Source organism: Pelophylax lessonae (genome assembly GCF_965119305.1).
Source record: "Pelophylax lessonae genome assembly, chromosome: 11".
Taxonomy (NCBI): domain Eukaryota; kingdom Metazoa; phylum Chordata; class Amphibia; order Anura; family Ranidae; genus Pelophylax; species Pelophylax lessonae.
In genome coordinates, this window is record NC_138778.1 from 33,323,527 (window position 1) to 33,346,790 (window position 23,264).

Sequence of the window (23,264 nt, forward strand, 5' to 3'; positions counted from 1 at the left end):
ATCCGATTCCCCCATAGAGATGCATGGGGCTCGGACACCTCCCTCTCTGATCTGTGTACGGAGAGGGAGCTTTCACCTGCCTGCTCAGCGGGGATCTGTGTATCGATCCCACGCTGAGCAGCACGGATCCACCAACGGAGGCGGACCGTGTGAAAGAAGCCTTAAGGATTTATCTCATTTATTTATTTATTTATTTTGCAGTATTTACCTCACATTGTGAAAAAATGTGTGGTATGTATCTCACATTGAATATTTTACTTTCATGAAGTGATTCTTTTATTATCTCATGCGATACTTCCAAAAAATAAAGAAAAAACACAAATATCGCATGCGATATCCTTGAGTGAATTGACCCAAAAGTCTCATATCTATGGTGCATGTAGACACTGCTGACCATCTGAACCTTTTCTGATCATTAGTGTACCCTGACATTAGCAGTGTCTACCTCGGTGGACATAAATGTAAATGTTTGGGCAACTTGAGGGATTATGTTTATGTTGTTATCTGGTCATAACTCAGTAAATGTCTGCATGCCCAATCACCATCTGAGGTCTAGGGTTCGGTTATCTTTTTTTTTTAATCAAATCAGCATTGTCTTAAATTATGGTACCAAAAGTCCCACGATAAATAAAATATATTGTATATATTCAAAGGCATAAAAAGAGCACCCCAGCCTCGTGCAAAATCTTCAATAAAACTTTATTAATAAATACTTCTCATACTCACAGAAGTTCTTGTAAAATATGCATTTAAAAACATGGCATCCATCCAAGTACAGATTCCCTCAGTTCATCAGATGTAAATAACCAATTTTAGGACCTGTTCAACACTATGTCCCTGATCTTGGAGGGCAGGGACAAGGTGCCATAGAGAGCTATGATAAAGAGGGTTTTGCCCTTAAAACATGTCATGAAGAGCTCTGATGAGGTGGGTTTTGCCCTTGAAATGTGCCAAGGAGAGTCCTGCTGAAGAGGGTTTTGCCCTTGAAATGCGTCAAGAGCTCTGATGAATAGTATATATTGTATATATTCAAAGGCAAAATAAGAGCACACCAGCCTCGTGCAAATACTTCAATAAAACTTTATTAATAAATACTTCTCATACTCACAGAAGTTCTTGTAAAATATGCATTTAAAAACATGGCATCCATCCAAGTACGGATTCCCTCAGTTCATCAGATGTAAGCAACCAATTTTAGGACCTGTTCAACACTATGTCCCTGATCTTGGAGGGCAGGGACAAGGTGCCATAGAGAGCTATGATGAAGAGGGTTTTGCCCTTAAAACATGTCATGAAGAGCTCTGATGAGGTGGGGTTTGCCCTTGAAATGTGCCAAGGAGAGTCCTGCTGAAGAGGGTTTTGCCCTTGAAATGCGTCAAGAGCCCTAAAGAAGTGCAGTTTACACTTGAAATGTTTTATCAAGAGCTCTGATGAAGAGGGATTTTCCCTTGAAACGTGTCATTGAGAGCTCTGGTGAAGAGGGATTTCCCCTTCGAAATGTTTCATTAAAAGCTCTGATGAAGAATGTTTTGGTCTTGAAACATGCCAAGGAGAACTCTGATGAAGAGGGTTTTGCCCTTGAATTGTGTCATCAAGAGTTCTGTCGAGTTGGGTTTTACCCTTGAAATGTGCAATTGAGAGCTCTGTTGCAGAAGGTTTTGCCTTTGAAACACATCATCAAGAGCTCTGATGAAGGGGAGCTTGCCCTTTAAACATTTCACTAAAAGCTCTAATGAATAGGGCTTTGTCCTCACAATATGTCATCAAGAGCTCTGATGAAGAGGGGTTTTCAAATGTGTCATTAGGAGCTCTCACATGGGTTTTAATTTAGCCTTATCCTAACAAAAAAAAAACAGCTGCAGCTTGTAGATGGCTGTGGACGTACAACGTTTCATGATAATGGCGCAAGTAGACACCGCTGACCATCTGAACTTTTTCTGATCATAAGTGTGCCCCAACTTTGGCAGTGGCTCCATAAATGTAAATGCTTGAGCAAACTGGGCTGTTTATGTCCACACCTGGCCAAAGGGTAAATATCTGCATGTCTAGTCATCATCTGAGGTCTAAGGTTCAGCTTGTATTTTGGAGTTGGAGCACACCAGCCTCGTGCAAAATCTTCAATAAAACGTTATTATCAAATACTTCTCATACTCAAAGGGATGCTTGTAAAAAAAAACACATTTAAAACATGGCATCCATCCAAATAAAGATTTACTCAGTTCACTGGATGTAAATCACCAACTATATGATTCATACTCTTGTCAGTGCCCTTGAAAAGTGTCAGAGCTCTGATGAAGGGGGGGGGGGTTAGTTGCCCTTAAAAATCATCATATAGAGCTCTGATGAAGAGGGTTTTGCCCTTGAAACACATCATCAAGTGCTCTGATGAAGAGGGTTCCACCCTTAAAGTGTCACATCAAAAGCTCTGGTGAAGAGGGGTAGCTATGGGATTTTTGGTGCCTCAGGTCAAGTAGGAAGTGGGACTTTATGGGCAAAAAAGTAGGGATTGTACAATTTATAAATAAAATATATTTATTGAAAGTAAAGATTACACATGTAAGTTGTGTGTGATGGGCTAAGGGCGCATAGATGTGAAGGTAGTGAGAAAGGTAGAAAGTGTGACATATAGTGATATGGTGACTTCTGAAGTTATTTCTCTGTTTTCCGTGCTTTGGGTCTCCTACATGGATCAGGCACTACCACACAAACAAATGACTTGTATGTCCACAAAATCGCACTGCCCCAACAAAGAATTTTTGGGTAGCAAATGTTGTACTCCCCAGATATGGTAATATCCTTGATAAAGGCACTCCATTGAATAATAGCTGAAACACGTTGGATGATTTCGGATGATTTCTCTGTCAAATCCCAAGTCTTTTCCCAAAGCACAGAAAACAGAGAAATAACTTCAGAAGTCACCATATCACTATATGTCACACTTTCTACCTTTCTCACTACCTTCAAATCTATGGGCCCTTAGCCCATCACACACAACTTACATGTGTAATCTTTACTTTCAATAAATATGTTTTATTTATAAATTGTACAATCCCTACTTTTTTGCCCATAAAGTTCCACTTCCTACTTGGCCTGAGGCACCAAAAAACCCCACAGCTATAACTACAAGGGATGTTGGCAAAACCATTACTAACACATGCAATTTAGATAATCACAATTCCTTGAAACTGGTGAAGAGGGGTTAGCCCTTGAAACGTGTCATGAAGAGCTCTGATGAAGAGGGTGCTGCCCTTGAAATATGTCATAAAGAGCTCTGATGAAGAAGGTTTTGCCCTTGAAAGCACCATCAAAAGTTCTAATGAAGGGGACTTGCCCTTGAAATGTGTTGGCACTAAACACAACTGGGGCAGCAATAAGAGGTTGCTGAACAGGAAATCTATACTTGGATGGATGCCATATTAAAATGCTGTTTTTTTCAAGCACCTTTTTGAGTATGAGAAATATTTATTAAGAAAGTTTTACTTAAGATTTTGCACAAGTCCATCGTGCCCTCTCTTTTTGTCTTTTATAGATTTTCCTATGAGGGAAGAACTGCAAGTACTTGAACATCATCTTCTCTGCAGTCCTATTGAATTATTTGAATAAACTGCCAACATTGGCAGTGGCTCCCTCCGTGGACATAAATGTAAATGCTTGAGCAAACTGGGCTGTTTATGTCCGCATCTGGCCAAAGAGTAAATATCTGCATGTCCAGTCATTTTGTGAGGTCTAGGGTTCAGCTTGTATTTTGGAGTTAGATCACACCAGCCTCGTGCAAAATCTTCAATAAAACTTTATTATAACAAAAACTTCTCATACTCAAAGGGATGCTTGTAAAAAAAAAAAAAAAAAAACATTTAAAATGTGGCATCCATCCAAATAAAGTTTTTTCTCAGTTCACTGGATGTAAATAACCGACTATAGAGTTCGTACCCTTGTCAGTGCCCTTGAAAAGTGTCACGGAGAGCTCTGATGAAAGTGGAGGAGGGTAGTTGCCCCTAAAATGCCTCATATAGCGCTCTGATGAAAAGGGTTTTGCCCATGAAATGCATCATCAAGAGCTCTGATGAAGAAGGTTTCACCCAAAGATTGTCACATCAAGAGCTCTGGTGAAGAGGGGTTAGCCCTTAAAACATGTCACGAAGAGCTCTGATGAAGAGGGTGTTGCCCTTGAAATGTGACATAAAGAGCTATGATGAAGAAGGTTTCACCCTTGAAAGCACCATCAAAAGCTCTGATGAAGGGGGTTTGCCCTTGAAATGTGTCAGCACTAAGCACAACTGGAGCAGCAACAAGGGGTTGCTGAACGGGAAATGTATACTTGGACGGATGCCATATTTAAATGCTGTTTTTTCAAGTACCTTTTTGAGTATGAGAAATACTTATTAATAAAGTTTTACTGAAGATCCATCGTGCCCTCTCTTTTTGTCTTTTATAGATTTTCCTATTTTCCTATGAGGGAAGAACTGCAAGTCCTTGAACATCATCGTGTCTGCAGTCCTATTGAATTATTTGAATAAACTGTGGACAATTGTCCAGCAGTGGGATTGCATTTTTTCCCAATGACTCCAGTGCCCCCTATAGCATCCCGTGTCATTGTATGACTCCAGTACTCCCAATTACTCAAGTGTCTCCTATAAAATCTTGTAGGACTCCAGTACTTCCCGTGGCTCCAGTGCACCCCAGATTATCCTGTGTCATCATATGACCCCAGAATGCCCCCTTGATTGTTTGACTTTGACCTTATGACTCTAGTGGTTCCAATAGCATCCTGTGTTATTGTATGACTCCAAGTACTCCCAATGACTCTAGTGTCTCCTATAGTATTCTATGTCATTGTATGACTTCAGTACTCCCCATGACGTGTCTCCTATAGCATCCTGTGTCATTGTATGACTCCAGTACTCCCAATGATTCCAGTGTCTCCCATAGTATCCTGTGGCATTGTATTACTCTAGTACTCCCAATGATTCCAGTGTCTCCTATAGCATCCTATGTTATTGTATGACTCCAAGTGCTCCCAATGACTCAAGTGTCTCCTATAGCATTCTATGTCATTGTATGACTCCAGTACTCCCCATGAGGTGTCTCCTATAGCATCCTGTGTCATTGTATGACTCCAGTACTCCCAATGACTCAAGTGTATCCTATAGCATTCTATGTCATTGTATGACTTCAGTACTCCCCATGACGTGTCTCCTATAGCATCCTGTGTCATTGTATGACTCCAGTACTCCCAATGATTCCAGTGTCTCCCATAGCATCCTGTGGCATCGTATTACTCCAGTACTCCCAATGATTCCAGTGTCTCCTATAGCATCCTGTGTTATTGTATGACTCCAGTACTCCCTATGACTCCAGTGCCCTCTATAGCATCCTGTGTTGTTGTATGACTCCAGTACTCCCGTGGCTCCAGTGCAACCCAGATCATCCCGTGTCATCCTATGACCCCAAAATTCCCCCTCGACTCCAGTGCACCCTAGATCATCATGTCATCATGTGACTCCAGTGGACTCCAGATCATCCTATATCTCTAGTGTCCCCCTTGTGCACCACCATTTCCATGCAATCTCTGGTATGCCCCAGAGTTGTTTGGCCTGCTACCCTCTACCACCAGTACCCTCTGCTGCCTCTCTATCCTTAGATACCCTCCTACACTCACCCGGATAGTCCTTCTCTCAGTAGATATGAACCCAGGGCCGCTGATAGGGGGGACCACCAGCCCTCCTGTAGGGGGCCCAAGCACACAGGGGGGCCTACACAGAGAGGGGGATTAGTGATGGACAACAAATACAGAAATCTTCCTCCAGCACCTGAATCTGATCTGTCCCTCTGCCTGCTATTAGCTTTTATCTGCTGAGAAAGAGACAGTTGTCCCTCACTAATCCCCTCCCTGTGTGGGCCCCCCTCCCAGCACTGGCTGTAATGTTATCCCTGCTCAGGAGTTTATTTGTAACTTTCTTTCTCTCCCTCTGTCTCTCTGATCATGATGGAGCTCCAACTGCTCAGCCTGTATATCTTTTGCATCTCATCTTCATTTTTATTTATTAACATAGTTTTTTCTTCTTTTTTTTTTTGATTTAGCAGGAATTATGTTGTATTTGTGTCTGCATATAGTGATTTTGTTGTAATTTTTGCTAAATATATCTTTAATATTTTCTTGGGGGGGCCCTGCCAGGTAGTCTGTATGGGGCCCCGCGATTTCTAACAGCAGCCCTGTATGGACCCCTGTCACTACACGGGAATACTTACATTATAGAGCTACCTACAGCTACATTATACTGCCAAAAACCCCTTGGTGGTTCCAAACGTATATAAGAATGAAACTTCTTTTAGATCTTCAAAATATATACAAAGTATGACCAACTAGAACAAGGATAATCCTCATGAACACAGATCATGTGATTTCTCACAGCAAAATCAAAACTTCAGCTTTATTGTACAATGCCAAATACTGATAAAGAAGGGTAGCCTTTTATTTGTAGTGGTGATGAGTGAAAGTGATGGGAAGTCCAACATTTTAGTATTCAGTAATGTCTCTGACCTGCAACCTGACCCTTAAAACAACTCTATTGTTGGGTCCTGTATGGCTGCTTCCCCCGCTGTTTGCTGTGGTTAAAGGCGCTGACCCCTAAGTTACTTCTTTGTTCTGTAGTGACATAGGAGCCAACAAGAGGAACCACAGAGTGCAGTGCATGGTGTATTGGATGTGAAGAGGCCCGTGCTTTGTAAGAGAGCAAGTATCAGAGGAATTGGGTACCTGAGGGATGAAAAGGTGAGTATAAACCCATTTCTTCTGAAGGTGGTGTATTTTTACATATTGTTTCCCAATTACAGAGTCCTCTGTTCAAAATCAATCTGCAATCAGTTTGCAATCAGCAAAGCTCATGCTTCCTGGTGTGTGTCAAACCTCTGCAGGGAGACTACTGCTTCCACACACAGAGCTACGGGTCCCTCTCTGCAGCATGCTGGCAGGTGACAGGATTTTAAACTCAGACTGTGGCTGCTTTTTTATGAAAACTGTGCAATTTAGTGCGCCTGGGAGGGACAGGTGCAGCAACCAGCCCTGCTGCCTGCAGTCTGTCAAAGTCTATTATTGCACCGGGCTGAACGTTTTACCAATTGGTACTAGTGTTTACAGACCTATGCATTCAGGGACAAAAGCACACCACGTGGGAGAATGTACTGTATCTAGACGGCTCTGTGCTCAAGGAGTTTAAGTCTTTGCACACCTTTTCTTTAAATGCTCCTAGAATTGCAGCTGATTTAGGCCTGCACATGGATGGCGAGAGGCTGAAAATATTTCTAGTGTAAAATTACCTTCTTTCTCCTGTACCCGGAGAGCCGCAGATGCCACATACAGCTGGTCAAAGAAGCAAATGGCTTTATATGGCTGTACTCATATAAATGCATTGTATGTGCATGCTGGCGAAAAATAGTGTCATGGAAGCATTGGCCTTTACATGACTAAGTGAAGAAAATGTCATCAGCACACTAAGGATTCTTCAAAAGGGTCCAAAGCTTTATTCCGAGGTCACATGATAAATATACAGCAACTTTTTCGGGGCCATGCAGGGCCCCTTTGTCAGGCAAGTGACTTAGCTAAAGAAGGGGCCCTGCGTGGCTCCGAAATGTTGCTGTATTTTTATCCTCTGACCATGGAATAAAGCTTTGGACCCTTTTGAGGAATGCTGATGACATTTTCTTTACTTTGATCATCCCCGTTTTCCAGCCTGTGGTCATTACAGCACCCAGCATCACTGAACAGCTGTTTTCTTGGATGTGTGCATAGAGAATATTGCGTTTGGATTTTACATGACTAAGTGTACAGTACATTACCACCAGATGTGGTGGGACTAGTTTGGTCAGCTATTCCAAGGCAGTCCCACAGCAAGACAAGGCAAAATGCCTTGGGATTTATTACCTAAATCTGGAGAGTGTAAATTCAGGTACAGTTGTGCATGGCAGCCAATCAGCTTCTAACCTTTGAAAGCTGATTGGTTTCTTATAGAGATGGGTTCAGGTGTGTTCGGGATCCTAGTCCCAACCCACCTGCCAGATCTCACCAGGAAACCGACCCTGAACACAGTGCCATCTTAAGAGCCTTATAGGCCCCTGGGCAATGCAGTGCACTGGGGCCCCCTGCTCTGCTAACGTCACTGGTTGCTAGATGCCAATCGGCCTGGCCTTAGCAACCAGTGTGAAGAGCAGACAGCAGACTTAGACTCGAGCCACCGGCGGACAACAAGGGGGGGGGGGCGTACAACGGGGGAGCCCTGGACCACCAGGTAATCTGGATTCTGGCCTCAGGCCTGTTGACAGTAATTGCCACCATGTCCATGTGTGTGGGGCCCCTTGGCAAGTGGGGCCCCCGGGCAACCGCCGGGTGTGCCCAATGGAAAAGACGGCCCTGCCTGAACACCGCTAATCACAGGCTGTGAGAAATTTCCCAGTCTGCAGCTGCACAGCAGTCTAGAGATGGGCTCAGGCGTGTTTGGGTTCCTAGTGTCAAGCCACCTGCCCGATTCCGCCAGAAAACTGACCCTGCACACCGCTAATCTCAGGCAGGGAGACATTTCCCGGTCTGCAGCTGCACAGACCGGGAAATGTCTCAATGCCCGTGATGTGATTAGCGGTATGCAGTGTCGGCTTCCTGCTGGGGTCGGGCAGGTGGGTTGGGACTAGGATCCTAAACACGCCTGAGCCTATCTCAAGTTTCTATGCAGAGCTGCATCACATTTTGCACTCTCCAATTGGTCTGTGGGCAGTGCCGTGAAACACAGTACTTTTTTCAGCGCGGCCTAGTGTGAGACAACCCACTGCCTTGCAACAGCTGCTAGTCAAACTTTTTAATGGGCTGCCCTACCCTCAGAAACGCAGGGAAAGAAGTCTCTGCCACACTGAGTTGGCACCATGCGAATTGGCACATGCGAAAACGCACCACATTTGCCAATGCGTGGGGGTGTTATTAGGAAACCATGGCATCCCCAATTGTCTGCTAAAGAACTGTGCATTTTGCCTGTGGGTCAGGAACGTGATATTTTGAGAAATTTCCCGACCCGCAAAAGTGTGAACCTAGGCTAAGATTTCTCACAATCAATGTATTTATTTGTGCACCATATACATGATCGTGTCGTAAACACTGATATTCTAATGTCCTACACACAAAGGTTTGTATCTGCAATCGGCTTGTCTTCCAAGACCTTTGTATCCTGATAGACTTGTGTTTGACCAAGTCTTTCACCCCGTTCCTAAATCCCAGTTTGTTCTTTCTTAGTCTGTAAGCAGTAAAACTGATCTTCCAGCCCTGACCTTTTCCCTGTCCTTGCCCTTTGAACTGTCTTTGCTTGTATAATGTATATAGAGAAACTGCTAACTGGATCTGGTCTGGGAAAATGGCATTCACATGTCATGTTGGCTGGTGGACTCCCCATTCCTTAAGGTGGCTAAGGACAGCTGCAGGCAGTCTCAAGGCTCTGTCTCTAAATGGGGAAATACAGTAGAGCAGCCTTTCTCAACTTTTTTAACACAGAGGGACCCTTGAAATAACTTTCCAAGCTCAGGGAACCCCAGATAAATTTTATTATATCTAAAACTCTTATATCTATATTAGTGTGATGGTCAATGGGAAGAATGCTCCTTACACTTGTGGTCATTGAGAAGAATTACGCACTTACAGATAGCTAAAAATATCAATGGTGTCAGTGGGATCTTATCTGAGAGGCAGAAATTGCTCATTGCTTAACCACTTAAGCCCCGGAAGATTTTACCCACTTCCTGACCAGGGCCTATTTTGCGATTCGGCACTGCGTGATTTTAACGGACAATTGCGTGGTCGTGCAATGCGGTACCTAAACGAATTTGACGTCCTTTTTTTCCCCACAAACAGAGCTTTCTTTTGGTGGTATTTGATCACCTGTGCGATTTTTTGATCATACGCTATAAACAAAAAAAGAGCGTAAATTTTGCAAAAATAACAATATTTTTCACATATTTTTATATGAAATTCCCCCCAAAAAATGTAAAAATCAAAATGTTTTAACATTTCGGCCAATTTGTTTTATGCTACATATGTTTGGTAAAAAAAATCGCAAAAAGCGTATTTTGATTGGTTTGCGCAAAAGTTATCGCGTTTACTAACAAAGGGAAAGATTTTTGTCATTTTTGTTGTTATTTTTTTAACGTGTAATGGCGGCGATCTGCGATTTTATTTGCGGTACTGCGACATTGCGGCGGACAGATCGGACCCTTGACTGACATTTTTGACACTTTTGGGGTTACCAGTGACATTTCTACAGTAATCAGTGCTATACATATGCACTGTTACTGTAAAATTACACTGGCAGTGAAGGGGTTAACTTTTTTTGAGAGGGAGGGGCTGTGTGTGTCCCTAGGGGCGTGATTCTAACTGTGATTGGCTGTGGCTTGAGGTGTAGGAACAGTGATCAATGGTCCTACATAGTAGAACCGTATGATCACCATTCATACACAGGGGAGAATGACAGGTGGCTTGTTTACATCAGCCGCCTGCCTTTCTCCCTCTGCACCGACGATCGCCGAGTGACCGGCGGACATCGGGTCCGCCGGTCACACGTGCGGGGGGGTCCGTGACCGCGAGGGAGCGGGAGCGCGCCTCCGGGGGCACGTGCTCGCTCCCTAGACCCTCACAGGCTAGCGACGTAGTACTACGTCACTCTGCCTGTGAGGGGCTGACGGCCGCAGTAAATAGTCGTGCGGCGGTCGGCAAGTGGTTAAGGAACCAGTAGCAACCTGTGGAGGAACCCTAGTTGATAAAACCCTACAGTAGACCCTACACAAGCTATTTAGGCTTATGGGGGGAAGAAGTGTGATCTTTTCCAGACAATCTGACTGTCGCCAAGCAACTCACACTTCATTAATACCCACCTCAACCTTCTTCCAAGTTCATTTCAAGGCAAAAGCCAAGTTTAGTTGACTTTCCCCCTAGAAAGGAAACACAGTTGAGTACTTTCCATGATACTTTTTTTTAGCACTAACAATAATGCCTCATTTACGTGGAGGCTGAGGCACATAAATCCTGAATCAGTAGTTTGTTTATTTGGCTATAGCCACCAGGTGCTGAATGCAGGCATGTCACGGTATTGAAAATGTAAGACCTCACTGGGGCACTGAGGCCCGTACACCATGAATGCGATATGCAGCTAGAGCTTTTTTGTATATTGTGAAAGATGATGTCATGCCGAGTAAATAGATACCTAACATGTCACTTGCGCACACTCGTGGAATGGCTACAAACTAGGGTACTTAAAAATCTCCATAGGCGAAGCTTTAAAAATGTTTAAAGGTTACCAGTTTAGAGTTACAGAGGAGGTCTTTTCCTAGAATTATTGCTCTCGCTGTGACGATCGGGTCAATACCTCACTGTGTGATTTGAACACTGTTTACATTTGCGAGCACGACTTACGTTTGCATTTTCTTTGGTGCGCAAGCTCACGGGGATGGGGGTGCTTTAAAAAAAAATGTTTTTCCCTATTTTATTTATTTTTAACACTTTAAAAAAAAAAAGAATACAATCTGATCACTTTCATTGCTGTCACAAGCAATGTAAACATCCCTTGTGACAGTAATAGGCAGCGACAGGTACTCTTTATGGAGGGATCGGGGGTCTATTAGACCCCAAACCCCTCCACTGCACTTCAAAGTATTTAAAACGCCAAAATCTGCATTTTTGAATACTGACACTTGTTTGAAATTGGCGCCGTTGGCAGCCAAGTAAACCGGAAGTGATGTCGCTTTCGGGTTACATGATCGGAGACCCGATCAAAGCCAAATCCGGCTTCGTTCGGGGCTCTAACCAGCCGGAAAACTCCGCCCACCGAGAGACCCGGGCAGGGTGGCAGGATGTCCCCTCCCGCTCGCTGGAATAACGCCCGTGCGGCTGCTGAGCCCTATTGGTTCTTATCTCCTGAAAGCCGACCGCCGGTGTTCCGTGAGAAAAACCTACCCTCGTCACTTCCGGTTGCACGGCAGTGTGTGTAATGCGGCGGTTACATTAAAACAGCTGTGCTGCAATACGAGTCATCTCCGCTCCTGTCACTGTCACTTCCCTGATTTTGGATAGTAAATATAAAAGCGGCGGCGGTATGAAAAGATAAATCACGGAGCCGAAAGCCGCTTTTATATTAACCACTTTACCACCGGAGGATTTTCCTGCTAAAAGACCAGGGGTTTTTTTGCGATTTTTTACTGCGTGACTTTAACGGACAATTGCGCGGTCGTGCGACGCTGTACCTAAACGAATTTCACGTCCTTTTTTTCCCACAAACAGAGCTTTCTTTTGGTGGTATTTGATCACCTGTGCGATTTTTTGATCACGCGCTATAAACAAAAAAAGAGCGTAATTTTTGCAAAAACAACAATATTTTTCACTTTTTTTATATGAAATTCAACCCAAAAAAAATGTAAAAATCAAAATTTTTTAACATTTTCGGGCAATTTGTTTTACGCTACCTATGTTTGGTAAAAAAAATCGCAAAAAGCGTATTTTGATTGGTTTGCGCAAAAGTTATACTAACAAAGGGAAAGATTTTTGTCATTTTTGGTGTTTTTTTTTTAACGAGTAATGGCGGCGATCTGCGATTTTTTTGCGGTACTGCGACATTGCGGCGGACAGATCGGACCCTTGACTGACATTTTTGACACTTTTGGGGGTACCAGTGACATTACTGCAGTAATCAGTGCTATATATATGCACTGTTACTGCAAAAATGACACTGGCAGAGAAGGGGTTAACAGTATTGGACAGGGAGGGGTTAAGTGTGTCCTAGGGGCGTGATTCTAACTGTGCAGGGACCGGTCTACTAGTGTAAAAACAAAGATCAACAGTTCTACATAGTAGAACTGTTTGATCTTCACTTTTACACAGGGAGAACTGACAGGCGGCTTGTTTACATAAGCCGCTCTGTCTTTCTCCCGCTGTACCGGCGATCGTAGTGTGACCGGTGGACATCGGGTCCGCCAGTCACACTCCCGCACTCCTCCGTGAACGAGCCGAGGCGGGCGCGCGCCCGCCCGCTATTGGCTCTAGAAGGAGTGACAGGCGAGCGACGTAGACCTACGTCACTCTGCCTGGCCGGGGCCGACTGCCGCAGTAAATATACTGTGCGCAGTCGGCAACCGGTTAACTAGCCCAGATCAGGGAAGTGACAGGGATAGGATCGGAGATGACTCGTATTGCAGCACAGCTGTTTTAATGTAACCGCTGCGTTGGTAGGTTTTTTTCACGGACACCTAGATCATTTCATCCTCATGCGCATGCGCACTAGTCTGATCCTCAGCTGCTCCATTACGTATCCGGGGCTGTGAGCATGCGCACTGCTGCGCTGCTCAGCTGTTTCTGGCAGGAAGTGACGAGGGTAGGTTTTTCTCAAGGGGTAGGTAATTCTCACGGAACACCGGCTCTAAAAAAACGCTCCAGGGTTGATGCCTCTCACTGCGGGCATCACTCCGGTGTTCTATCAGAATACCCCTACCTATCAGATTCTGCAACCAGAAGTGACGTTCAGACGAGACCAACTTACTGCGTTCCAACATGGCTGCTATGCGTTCCAATAAGTTCCCTAATGTGACAGAACACGAAGCACCGGCGGACATCTTCTTACACCCACGCAAGTCTTAAATTTTACATTTATTGTATCAGTAAACTCACCTTATAGACTATTTCACCGCGACCGAGTGAAATAGTCTATTTCACTATATAATCAGTTTGTTGCTGAGCAGCGCGGGGTGCACCAAGATGGCCACCGCCACCTTCCACCTGCAGGTTTCTCCCTATATTTACTATATTACAATAATAACAGAAATGTAATACTGTGATTCAGTCTATAAGGTGAGTTTACTGCTAAAACAAATTTAAAAATCAAGACTTGTATGGGTGTAAGCAGTGCTGTATTGTGGCCTAGGCCAACAAGGCCCAGGCCTAGGGCGGCACTTTGCAGGGGGGCAGCAAAAAAGCTGCCCCCCTCCACCTGAGACTCTATTGGCCACTGATTGCTAGAGCCGTCTCTCTCACCCCCCCTCACTCTCTCTCACCCCCCTCTCTCTTTCTCTCTCTCACCACCCTCTCTCTCTCACCCCCTCTCTCTCTCACCCCTCCTCTCTCTCACCCCTCCTCTCTCTCTCTCACCCCCTCCCTCTCTCACCCCCCCCTCTCTCTCTCACCCCCCTCTCTCTTTCTCTCTCTCACCACCCTCTCTCTCTCACCCCCTCTCTCTCTCACCCCTCCTCTCTCTCACCCCTCCTCTCTCTCTCTCACCCCCTCCCTCTCTCTCACCCCTCCTCTCTCACTCTCTCGCCCCCCTCTCTCTCTCACCCCCCTCTCTCTCTAACTCCCGTTCTCTCTCTCTCTCTCATCCCCCTCTCTCTTATTTCCCCCCCCCCTCGCTCTCTCATCTCCCCTGACTCACCTCCCTCTCTCTCTCCCTCACCCACCCCCCTCTCTCTCATTCCCTCACCCACCCCTCCTCTCGTCAGATCTCTGGGGTTCCTGCTGGGACTTGTAGTCCTTTAATTTTGAAAGGAAGTAACATCCGTTAAAAAAAAAAAAAGGAGTGGGGCAAATTTACATTTGCGGGGGAGGGGGGCACCCAATTTTAGTCTTGCCTAGGGCAGCACAAAGCCAAAATACACCACTGGGTGTAAGAAGATGTCCACCGCTGCTTCGTGTTCTGTCACATTAGGGAACCTATTGGAACGCATGGCGCAGTAAGTTGTTTTCGTCCGAACGTCACTTCCGGTTACAGAATCTAAAAGGAAGCGCTATTCTGAACATTATAACTACTATATATAACTACTTCTCCAAGCCGATGTACAGGTACGTCATTTTGTGGAAAGCGGTTAAACTGCCCGGGGCCCAATTTTGTTTTTTTTCAGCAATTTACTTTTTTACTGAAATTTTGCGTCTCCTTAACCACTTGCCGACCGCTCACGTTGAGCCTACTGCGGCAAAGTGGTTCGTTATCTACCTACGTCGCTGGACTCCTCACCTTGTGGGCGGTGCGCGCGCGCCGCCGGAGGCTCGCTCCCGCTGTATTCAGTCACATCGGGAGTCGGGCCAGGGGAGGAGCGGCGGTGATCACCGCCGCTCTTCCCTGATCGTCGGGGAATCGAGTGTGGAGATCCGCCTGCTTGTGTAAACAAAGCGGGCGGATCTCCTAAGTGACAGGCAGGGTCAGATTGCAGGGTTCAGCATAGCTGAACCTGCGATCTGTGTCTGTGTCACACAGTCCCCTCCCCCCACACACGTTAGTAAGCACCAGGCATACATTGACCCCTTGATCACCAATAAAAGTTAACCCCTTCCCTGCCAGTGTCATTTTTACAGTAACAGTGCATATTTATAGCACTGATTACTGTAGTAATGTCACTGCCCAAATGGAAGAAAAATATATTTCCAATATATTTGGGGAAAATTTTTTAGAAATATATTGAATATGGCCAAAATTGTAGCATTCCAAATATATTTCTAATATATTTTGGAAAAATAAATTAAGAATGTTTTTTTAAAATATATTTTAAATATATTTTTCTTCCATGTGGGTGGTACCCCCAAAAGTGTCAAAAATGTCAGTCAAGGGTCCGATCTGTCCGCCGCAATGTCGCAGTCCCGCAAGAAAAAATCACAGATCGCCGCCATTACGCGTTAAAAAAAAAAACACCAAAAATGACAAAAATCTCTCCCTTAGTTAGTAAATGCAATAACTTTTGCGCAAACCAATCAAAATACGCTTTTTGCGATTTTTTTTACCAAACATATGTAGCAGAAAACAAATTGGCCAAAAATGTTAAAAAATTTAGATTTTTACATTTTGTTTTGGGGGAATTTCATATAAAATTTTGAAAAATATTGTTGTTTTTGCAAAATTGTCGCTCTTTTTTTGTTTATAGCGCAAAAAGTAAAAATCGCACAGGTGATCAAATACCACCAAAAGAAAACTCTGTTTGTGGGAAAAAAAGGACGTCAAATTCGTTTAGGTACAGCGTCGCACGACCGCGCAATTGTCCGTTAAAGTCACGCAGTGCCGAATCGCAAAATAGGGCCTGGTCAGGAAGGGGGTAAAATCTTCCGGGGCTTAAGTGGTTAAACTGCCCGGGGCTCAATTTTGTTTTTTTTCTGCAATTTACTTTTTTACTGAAATTTTGTGTCTCCTAAACTGTTGCGCAGGTATCGTGTGATATAAAAAAATGGAACCACCTCTATTTTATTCTCCAGGGTGTCTGCTCTCACATAATATATCATATTTGGGAGGTTTACGTAATAATCAGGCCTAAAATTATTTTTTAAACATTGAGAAAAATGTCTTGTCAGTGAAAGGGCCCCCTGTGGCCCCCCAGGAAGGAGGTGACTCTCACTACAGGAGGACAAACAATGTGCTTTGTGTTGACTGAACTTTCACGTTTCAAGGACACAGACAAGTCTTTGCGCGCTCCTCTCTGAGGTAAAGGAGCAACTCCCACACCTGTGGGCGTGGCCACCCTCCCGCCTTGTGTCCTCAGCGCCCCGCCCTGACGTACTTCCAGATGACTGGAGGGCGGATTTCTCAAGGAGATCTGGCAACACGGCTGAAAAAAGGGAGGATGCGTCATGGGGAAAGCCCCGCCTCCCGATGCTTAACGGGCGTGGTTATACCTAGCTTTATGTAAAATAGGGCGGCGCCTGTTACCTTTGTGGACGGCATCGCTGGCAGTAGGGGTGGTTACGGAGTTTTCTGAGTCAGAGAGTGGGCGGTACAATTGGGTGTTTACAGGCGTGGCCTGTTGGAATTCGGGCGTGGTCTCACCTATTCTGGACGGCGAGGCGCCGATTTGGGCGTGGTTTTCGTAGAATGGGAGGTACCTGGTCTCCGTTGGCAACGTGTGTGGCCAGCAGGGGGCTCTGCGCCATTTGCGTAAGCACCGTATTCCCGAAGAGTCAGGTCTTCTCCTCCCCCATACCTCCTCCATCTCCTCCCCTTTCCTCACTCCAGTTGCATTGCAGCGGCATGAGATCAGTGTGAGGGGAGTGTAAGCGCTGCGGATCGCTGCACGGAGCCCGGGATACACACAACACAGCCGGAGACTGGAGGGGGGCTCTGCCCGGGGCCGGAGCCATGGACGCCGGGATGGAGAAGGACTGCAGCGCGCTGGGAGGACTCTTCCAGACCATCATGAACGATATGAAGGTGAGAGGAGAGAGGGAGAGCAGCCGGGGAGAGGGAGCCAGGCGTGTCCGGGGAAAGTTCAACAAAGGCAACCTGTGCAGGACCTGGGGGAGGGGGCACTACAGAGACCAGCGTGCCCAGGGGGAGGGGGGTGGGCAGTGTAGGACCTCCCTGATTGGAGAGCCAGGGATCATTTCACACATTGCCCTATATACATATATATATAATATATACAGGATGAGTGCAACATGCCTGATATTCTCTACAATAATCTATGATCAGACCTGCACCCTATACATTGTCTGATTTCATATATATAATCCTTGTATGGGGACAGGAGGGGCCTCACATATACTTCTGTAGGAAATATATATATATATATATACTGAATATAGAAATGATTCTGATGTCCCCCATGGATCTCCAATAATGAAGAGTTCTGTACATAGGGATCAATTCTACTTCTATGTGTCAGACATGACATCGCTCTGTCTGTCTCCATAGATATGTGTGTACAATTCTTCTATAGGGACACAGGTGTTGGGGTGCACAGTACGGGGCTCCCACACTTCTGTCATTTATTGGAGGTCCATGGGTGACCTCTATATATATATATATATATATATATATATATATATATATATATATATATATAATCATGTGTATGCATAGAGGGCATGACATCCCTCTGTCTCTCTTATATATAATCCATGGTGTTGGGGTGCACAGTACGGGGCTCCCACACTTCTGTCATTTATTGGAAGTCCATAGGCGACCTATAGAGAGAGAGAGAGAGAGAAAGAGATATATATATATATATATATATATATATATATATATATATACATACATACATACATACATAGAGGGCATTATGCATGACATCCCTCTGTCTCTCGTTCTATAATCTATGGTGTTGGGGTGCACAGTACGGGGCTCCCACACTTCTGTCATTTATTGGAGGTCCATAGGCGACCTATAAATATATCATGTGTGTGTATATATATAGGGGGCATGACATCCCTCTTTCTCTCTCTTATATATAACCTATGGTGTTGGGGTGCACAGTACGGGGCTCCCACACTTCTATCATTTATTGGAGGTCCATAGGCAACATATATATATATATATATCATTGTATACATAGAGGGCATTATGCATGACATCCCTCTGTCTCTCGTTCTATAATCTATGGTGTTGGGGTGCACAGTACGGGGCTCTCACACTTCTGTCATTTATTGGAGGTCCATGGGCGATCTATAGAAATATATCATGTGTATGCATAGAGGCATGACATCGCTGTGTTTCTTTTATATATAATCTATGGTGTTGGGGTGCACAGTACGGGGCTCCCACACTTCTGTCATTTATTGGAGGTCCATGGGTGACCTATAGAAGTATATATCATGTGTATACATAGAGGGCATGACATCCTTCTGTCTCTCGTTCTATATAATCTATGGTGTTGGGGTGCACAGTATGGTGTTGGCGTGCACAGTATGGTGTTGGCGTGCACAGTATGGTGTTGGCGTGCACAGTATGGTGTTGGCGTGCACAGTATGGTGTTGGCGTGCACAGTACGGGGCTCCCACACTTCTGTTATTTATTGGAGGTCCATGGGCGACCTATAGAAATATATATCATGTGTGTACATAGGGGGCATGACATCCCTCTGTCTCTCTTATATATAATCTATGGTGTTGGGGTGCACAGTACGGGGCTCCCACACTTCTGTCATTTATTAAAGGTCCATGGGCTACATATATATATATATATATATATATATATATATATATATATATATATATATATATACACACTTACACACATAGAGGACATGACATCCCTCTGTCTCTGTTATATATAATCTATGGTGTTGGGGTGCACAGTACGGGGCTCCCACACTTCTGTTATTTATTGGAGGTCCATGGGCGACCTATAGAAATATATATCATGTGTGTACATAGGGGGCATGACATCCCTCTGTCTCTCTTATATATAATCTATGGTGTTGGGGTGCACAGTACGGGGCTCCCACACTTCTGTCATTTATTAAAGGTCCATGGGCTACATATATATATATATATATATATATATATATATATATATATATATATATATATATATATACACACATAGAGGACATGACATCCCTCTGTCTCTGTTATATATAATCTATGGTGTTGGGGTGCACAGTACGGGGCTCCCACACTTCTGTTATTTATTGGAGGTCCATGGGCGACCTATAGAAATATATATCATGTGTGTACATAGGGGGCATGACATCCCTCTGTCTCTCTTATATATAATCTATGGTGTTGGGGTGCACAGTACGGGGCTCCCACACTTCTGTCATTTATTAAAGGTCCATGGGCTACATATATATATATATATATATATATATATATATATATATATATATACACACATAGAGGACATGACATCCCTCTGTCTCTGTTATATATAATCTATGGTGTTGGGGTGCACAGTATGGGGCTCCCACACTTCTGTCATTTATTGGAGGTTCATGGGTTACCTATAGAAATATATATCATGTGTGTACATAGAGGACATGACATCCCTCTGTCTCTGTTATATATAATCTATGGTGTTGGGGTGCACAGTACGGGGCTCTCACACTTCTGTCATTTACTGGAGGTACATGGGTGACCTATAGAAGTATATATCATGTGTATACATAGAGGTATGACATTCCTCCCTCTGTCTCTCTTATATATAATCTATGGTGTTGGGGTGCACAGTACGGGGCTCCCACACTTCTGTCATTTATGGGAGGTCCATTGTCGACCTCATAGATCATGTGTATAGATAGAGGGCATGACATCCCTCTGACTATCTATCTATCTATCTATCTATCTATCTATCTATCTATCTATCTATCTATCTATCTATCTATCTATCTATCTATCTATCTATCTATCTATCTATCTATCTATCTATCTATCTATCTATCTATCTATCTATCTATCTATCTATCTATCTATCTATCTATCTATCTATCTATCTATCTATCTATCCTGATGGGGGTGTCGGAGAGTACACTATGTACAGTACGGGGCTTCCACCCTTCTGTCATTTATTGGAGATCTTTAGGGGATCATATGGAATCCAATATAATGTGCATAGATAGAGGGGCACCCCATAGATCTCCAATACATCATAGAGATGTTGGAGCATCGTCCTGTATATAGTGTGTGTAATATATCACCTATGACCTATTCATGTATGGGGACACAAGTGTCAGGAGTGGGGTCCTGTGTGCATTTCTTGTATGGAGACGTCCCTGTGTCCGGATGTATATTATATAAAGGAGATCCATGGGGCTCCCTCTATCTATTACACCTGATATATACTTCTATAGGTCACCCATGGACCACCAATAAGTGATAGAAGTGTGCGAGCCCTGTACTGTACATAGTGTACACACCAACACCTGTGCCCTATACAAGAAATACACACACCTAGAGTGACAGCCGGAGGGATGTCATGTATGACATATAAGAGTAATGCAAGTCGTAGAATTGCTCCCTATGTACGGAACTCCTAATTATTGGAGATCCATGGGGGACATAAAAATAGTGTATGTATGTATGTATATATATATATATATATATATATATATATATATATATATATATATATATATATTATAGAGACATACTTGTACACATGACCCCACTCCTGTCCCCATACAAGGATTATATATGTGACAGGCAATGTGTGAAATCAGACAATCTATAGAATACAAAGTCGTGAAATGTCCATGTTATTTTAATACATTATAAACATATTAATGCTTTGCAATTGATTGGACTGTGTGTGTATATATTTGTATACGTGTGTGTATATGTATGTATGTGTATGTGTGTGTATGTATATATATATATATATATATATATATATATATATATATTTAATAACACATATACATTATATATAGTGTGAAATGAGGAAATCTACATGATGCAAATTCATGATAGTTATTTTAATACGCAATATACTTTCCCTAGGCATTGTATATATTACCAGGCATGTTACTAATGATACACTGATGATTGCTTAATGACACATAGAAGTGTACATTATGCACAATGTTTTCATGCTTAGGTTCTTAATTATTGGGGATCCATAGGGGACCTAAAATTATATACACACACACACTGCATGTGTCCCCATTGGGGAGGTTTAAAATCACGTCCTGTCCCTGTGACCCCCCCTACACATGAGTAAAACCTGACAGGGGCTCTAACCTTATAATACTCTATTCACAAACTAAAACAAACTTGGCTGGTTGGCTGGAGTTGGGCTTTCATTGCCAGAGTGCCTGAGAATAGATCATTCCTGTATGACATATAGAAGGGCACACTATGTACAGTACGGTGCTGGAATGCTTAGATTTGTAATTATTGGAGTTCATGGGGAGCCTAAAAGGATAAATAAACTTAAAAAAATATATATATAAATTTTATTTCATCTATTTAAAAAAAAAAAAAAAAAAAAGTTAGAGGTGTGTGTGTGTGTGTGTATATATATATATATATATATATATATATATATATATATATATATATATATATATATACACACCTATCTCAACCTTTTTTTTTTTTTTTTTTAAGGAAATAAAGTTTATATATTTTATACATGCTTGTATAATAAAATGAAAAGTCCAGAAGACAGTGCAGCACTTCATAGGATGTATGAGATCAGAAAGTTTCCTGTTCAGTAACATTGTATCTTTTCATTTAATAAACTGTACAAGGTGTTGCAGATTGCGGTGGATATTCTGTAGGATCCAAAGTGTTTGGCCGACTCCACTCTGCTTGTACCATCCAGACTATCCCAGTGTATGACTATAGAGATCCAACAATCAGATGCAGTGATTAGTATTATTATAATACAGGAGTTACAGTATCTCACAAAAGTGAGTACACCCCTCACATTTTTGTAAATATTTTATTCTATCTTTTCATGTGACAACACTGAAGAAATGACACTTTGCTACAATGTAAAGTAGTGAGTGTACAGCTTGTATAACAGTGTAAATTTGCTGTCCCCTCAAAATAACTCAACACACAGCCATTAATGTCTAAACTGCTGGCAACAAAAGTGAGTACACCCCTAAGTGAAAATATCCAAATTGGACCCAAAGTGTCAATATTTTGTGTGGCCACCATTATTTTCCAGCACTGCCTTAACCCTCTTGGGCATGGAGTTCACCAGAGCTTCACAGGTTGCCAATGGAGTCCTCTTCCACTCCTCCATGACATCACGGAGCTGGTGGATGTTAGAGACCTGGCACTCCTCCATCTTACATTTGAGGATGCCCCACAGATGCTCAACAGGGTTTAGGTCTGGAGACATGCTTGGCCAATCCATCACCTTTACCCTCAGCTTCTTTAGCAAGGCAGTGGTCATTTTGGAGGTGTGTTTGGGGTCGTTATCATGTTGGAATACTGCCCTGTGGCCCAGTCTCAGAAGGAAGAGGATCATGCTCAGCTTCAGTATGTCACAGTACATGTTGGCATTCATTCACTGTAGGCAGCACACTTGTCTTTGTACTCCTCACCTGGTTGCCGCCACACACACTTGACACCATCTGAAACAAATCCATTTATCTTGGTCTCATCAGACCACAGGACATGGTTCCAGTAATCCATGTTCTTAGTCTGCTTGTCTTCTGAAAACTGTTTGCGGGCTTTCATGTGCATCATCTTTAGAAGTCTTCTTTCTGGGACGACAGCCATGCAGACCAATTTGATGCAGTGTGCGGCGTATGATCTGAACACTGACAGGCTGACCCCCCCCCCCCCCCCACCCCTTAAACCTCTGCAGCAATGTTGGCAGCACTCATACATCTATTTCCCAAAGACAACCTCTGGCTAAAACCCTGAGCACATGCACTCAACTTCTTGTTCAACTCCACGGTGAGGCCTGTTCTGAGTGGAACCTGTCCTGTTAAACCGCTGTATGGTGTTGGCCACCGTACTGCAGCTCAGTTTCAGGGTCTTGGTAATCTTCTTATTGCCTAGGGCCTAGGCCATCTTTATGTAGAGCAACAATTCTTTT

At 43.6% G+C, this 23,264-nt stretch overlaps 1 protein-coding gene across 2 annotated transcripts in view; it reads left to right on the forward strand.

Moving 5' to 3' along the window:
- Window positions 1-16,991: 16,991 nt before the first annotated feature.
- LOC309567592 (protein MTSS 1-like) overlaps window positions 16,992-23,264 on the forward strand; it is a 233,830-nt gene continuing 227,557 nt past the window's right edge. For both annotated transcript variants that reach the window (XM_082272986.1, XM_082272987.1), the window contains exon 1: window positions 16,992-17,195. In XM_082272986.1, the coding sequence (XP_082129112.1) occupies window positions 17,124-17,195 (72 nt within the window). In that variant the 5' untranslated portion in view covers window positions 16,992-17,123. The remainder of the gene's footprint in view (window positions 17,196-23,264) is intronic.